General features: G+C 41.1%; 1 protein-coding gene across 1 annotated transcript; it reads right to left on the bottom strand.

Annotated features, from left to right (window-relative positions):
- On the bottom strand, positions 1,252–3,006 carry LOC109225910. The gene has a single exon (XM_019390718.1). It carries the CDS (start codon positions 3,004–3,006, stop codon positions 1,252–1,254), a length of 1,755 nt encoding a protein of 584 aa, XP_019246263.1.

Below are 4,701 nucleotides of genomic sequence, written 5' to 3'. Positions count from 1 at the left end.
ATATATATATATATATATATATATATATATATATATATATATATATATATATATATATATATATATACATATGTGCAAATATTTCTCTCTATCTCCCCTTTTCTTTTTTTTTTTCTTTTTTTATACATGTTTTCTTTTTGGAGCTTGAATAATTTAGCACACACACTTTGAGGTATATGATTCTACACTCAATGTACCACCTTACCACTTTCCATTTTGACATCACACCCCCAACTTAGGCTTTTAGCCTCATTCGCAATGTTCAAGGAGGGACGGGTTCAACAGAGGGAATTATTTTACAAAAAGGGAAAGGTTTGTAATGAGGTAGCCAAAGAAAAGGTTAAAGGCTCAAATGGGGTGACTAAGGATGTTNGGCAATGGGGGTACGACCACCCCCGGCATCCAACCACTTTGATGATTTTCTTTCTTTTACCACCTCTTGCATTGACGGATTTCAACCGTCGTTGATGCCTCCACACTTGGCTTCGTGTCACTCTCCAATTGGATTCTTGTGTTCACAAATTCCCGCGGGAATCCCTCGGATGTCCGCAATTGTCCATCCAATGGCTTGCCTATGCTCCTTCAAGACTTCCAACAATTGCTTTACCTGCACATCATTCAACAAGGACGAAACAATTACGGGTAAAGTATCATTAGAGCCAAGAAATTTATACCTTAGGTGCGGGGGAAGTGGTTTGAGCTCTAGTTGAGGTGGCTCAATGATTGATGGTTTTGCGGGGGGTGTGGCTCAATTCTCCAAATCAAGAGAGAGCTTTGCCGGAGTATAGGTGTAGGATCCGAGACCCTCCAATGCATTTACCGACTCCATGTACCCATCCATGTCTTCACCATCAAAATTTACCAAGATAGCCGGCAATGCCTCACCAAGGCATTGTTCTTCCATTTTCACTTCGACGGCATCTTCCACCTCATCAACAACATCTATCACTGAAATGCTTTCATACTCATGGGGCAACTTCATACCCTTGCTTGCTTGAAATGTGACTTCTTCATCATTTACCCGGAATTTAATTTCGTTCCGCTCTGAATCCATGAGTGCTCTTCCCGTGGCTAGGAATGGTCTCCCCAAAATGATAGGGATTTCTTTATCAACAGCACAATCTAGAATTACGAAGTCGGCGGGTAATTGGAATCCTCCAACTTTCATAATCACATCATCAACAATTCCTACCGGTCGCTTAATGGAACGATCGGCCATTTGTAATCTCATGCTTGTTGGCCTTGGCATTCCTAATTATAAATGGCAAGTGGCATCAAGTTGATGCTAGCCCCATTGTCACAGAGGGCTCTTGCAAATTCACGCGCCCCGATTGTGCATGGAATAGTAAAGGCTCCCGGGTCCTCTTTCTTTTGGACAAGGGTTGTGGCAATAATAGAGCTAACCCGGCGAGTCATGTTTACCACCTCATTCTTTGTGGTCCTCTTCTTGGTGATCAAATCCTTCAAATATTTAGCAAACCCTGGCATCTCTTGAAAAGCTTCCACAAAAGGAATATTCACCGTTAATTGCTTTAGGATGTCGTAGAATTTTTCAAGTTTGCTATCATCAATCTTTCTTGCGAGCCTTTGAGGAAATGGGGGAGGAGGTCTAGGAATAGGTGGAAGAGCTTGTGGTGTCTCTTTCACTTTTTCCTTCACCTCTTCCCGGTTCTCTTTTTGCACTTTCAACTCGTCCGGAATCTTTTCAACCTCGACAACACTTGGCTCTTCAACCTCAACCCTTTGTTTAGACTCTTCTTCTTCAACCGTTTGTTCAACCTCTCCGTGTAGCACTTTCCCACTCCTAGTAGTGATCGCCATGATGTGAGAAGTTGGGCCACTCCCACTACCTCTTGGATTTGCAACCGTGTCACTAGGGATTGTTCCCTTTTGTTTTGGATTTTGCTCTTTGGAGAGGTCTCTCATTTGCATCTCCAATTTTTGGATGGAGGCGGTATGAGATCCAACAACCTCGGTCATGTTCCTCATGGAAGCATCGGATTTTTCCTGATTTTGCAACACTCTCTCAAGCATGGCTTCCAACTTTGATTCACTAGAGGACCCTTGGTTCGAATATTGACCCTTTGGAGGAACATAGGGGTTTGAACTCCGGTTAGAAAAGTTGTTGTTGTTGTTCCAATTCCCTTGGTTCGAGCCACCTTGGTCATGCCTCCATTGTTGGTTTCCTTGCCCTTGCGAGTTTGGCCTCCATTGACTTTGTTGCCCTTGACCCTGATAATGTTGTCTTTGATACCCTCCTTGAGGGTTGTTGATATAATTAGCTTCTTCAAACTCTTCATTGGAGATGGGTTGCACATCCTCGACTGCATTCACCTTTTTGGTTTGATTTTCCGTGAACATTTTTGTCAACACATTTACATTTGTGGCCAACCCTGCAATTATATGGTCCCTCTCTTGATTCTCCTTGATCAAGTTGGTCAAGGAAGGAGAACCATATGCAACTCCGCCCGAAGTATCCTCAGAATGCCAAGCTTGATTGTGTTTTGCCATATTGTCAAGTATTTGCGTAACTCTTGCAAAAGACTTGTCCATAAATGATCCGTCCGCCGCATTCTTCGCTATAGCTTGGTTCATAGGATCCAAACCCATATAAAATTTCTCTAGCAAGATGGAATCTGGGAAGCCATGATTTGGAGACCTCACCAAATATAATTTGAATCGATCCCATGCCTCATGTAGGTTATCCCCTGGTTGTTGCTTGAAGAAGAAAATCTTATCTCGAAGCTCAGATTTCTTGGTCTGTGGGAACCATTTTGCTAGAAATGCCCGGACAAGTTCAGGCCATGACCGAATAGAATTTTGTGGCAAGTTTTGAAGCCACCTCCTTGCGTCTCCAGCTAGCGAGTACTTGAAGACCCTCAACCTTAGGGCATCATCCGAGACATTGTTTTGCTTATGCATAGCACACACTCCCAAGAAGTTCCTAAGATGTTGTGTTGGATCATCATCAGTAGAATTCCTAAAAAACCCCTCCGCTTTAAGCATTAGGATTAGACCATGTTCCACTTTCAAAGTTCAGGCACCAATAGCCGGAGGTACAATAGCATTTGTATCATCAATGTACTCATCTATGTCCGCAAAAGGATTTTCTTCCACTTCTTCCTCATAATCAGACATGTTTTCCTATCAACACCAAGCAGAGCAAGCAAAGAGTGATGGAATAGAATAAGACGTAAAGTAAAGCACACACTAAACAGTAATTTCAAAACCGTATTCCCGGCAACGGCGCCAAAATTTGATACGCTCAAATTACACTTTTATAAATTGTGTAAAGCGGTCGATGTCAAATATAATAACCCAACAAGGTTGGGGTCGAATCCCACAAGGAATAGGTGTGAAAAGGTTACTGGGATAGTGTGTTACTCGACTAAAGCCGTAATCCTATCCAGTTAACGGTAACAAGAGTGTGAATTAATAGTGGCGAAAGTATGAATTTAGTTTGTTTTGAAGTAACAACCAATTGGAATATTGAAGGTGTAATTAATAAGATTAAAGAAACCAAGGTTGTGCCCCCTTTAATGAAATGTAATGCTATCGGTGTTAATATGATATATTTCTAATGGTTGGTCCCTTTGATATGCAAATGATGTCTAAGCAACTACCCAATATTTCCCAATAGTTGGGTAGTATTTCCTCTTTATAATTTTCCCAAATGTAAAAGATTTGCAATTAATAACAATCAATACATGCCAAATAAAACCCACTTATCCCTAAGCGATTTTATCAAACAAGGTTTAATGCCTTGAGTCTTTGATATTTACTTCTACCAAATTCTAACCCACTTTCCCAAGCAAAGTAGAATTTAATGGCACTTGTTAATGTTTGCAACCACCAACAATAATGAACTACGAGAAATAAATAAATATCAACCAACCATTATATATATATATATGCAATGTTAAACACCCATTAACATAACACCCATTTAGGGGCCACAACCTAAGTATTTAGAGTTAGCTACTCATACTAAAATACAAAAGCAAGAGAATAATAAAAGCCATAAAGCTTAGTAAGGGAATATTCTTGACCCCAAAAGACTCCAAAAGTGAGGAGTATTAAAGTCTTGGAATGTAGCTCAAAAACCAGACAAGATAAGCCCACAAAAACATCATAAAGCTATTTATAGTGGACTGAAAATCGTGACAGAAAACGGACAAAAATACCCTTTCAGGTCACAAATGCGGTCGCATTCTCGTCGCATAAGCGACATGCGGTCCGCATTTTGGACGTCTCCATCGCAGACTGAAACCCTAGTTTTCACATGTTCATCGCATTCCAGCTCTACGGTTCGCATTGCAGAAACGCGATCGCATTTTGCATCCACATTCGTCCTTCAGCAACCTTCATGGTTGGTTTGCGGTTCACTTTGTGGCTCGCAGACAGGTTCTGCTGTCGCATAGTGGACCGCACTCTTGACTTGAAATTTGCCCAGGAGTCTGTTTTTGTCTGCGATCTGAGTGTTCATTCTGCGGCTCGCATGTGTGATCGGCGATCGCATAATGCGTCGCAGAATCATCTTTTTGCTGCATTTTGCTCTTTTCTTGTCTTTTTTTGGCTTTCATTTCCATGCTCCTGGGTCCTTAGTCCTTATGTACTATAAAAACACCAAAATTATATAAGTCAAGGAGATAATTGCATTAAAACAAGTTAAAATCTAAGCAATTAGTATTGAAATGTGCC

This window comes from Nicotiana attenuata, chromosome 5, assembly GCF_001879085.1.
Source record: "Nicotiana attenuata strain UT chromosome 5, NIATTr2, whole genome shotgun sequence".
Taxonomy (NCBI): Eukaryota; Viridiplantae; Streptophyta; class Magnoliopsida; order Solanales; family Solanaceae; genus Nicotiana; species Nicotiana attenuata.
This window is presented reverse-complemented; position numbering and strand designations above follow the sequence as displayed.

Coding starts and splice junctions, on each gene's coding strand:
- LOC109225910 (XM_019390718.1), bottom strand. CDS start 3,006: ATGCTTAAAGCGGAGGGGTTTTTTAGGAATTCTACTGATGATGATCCA.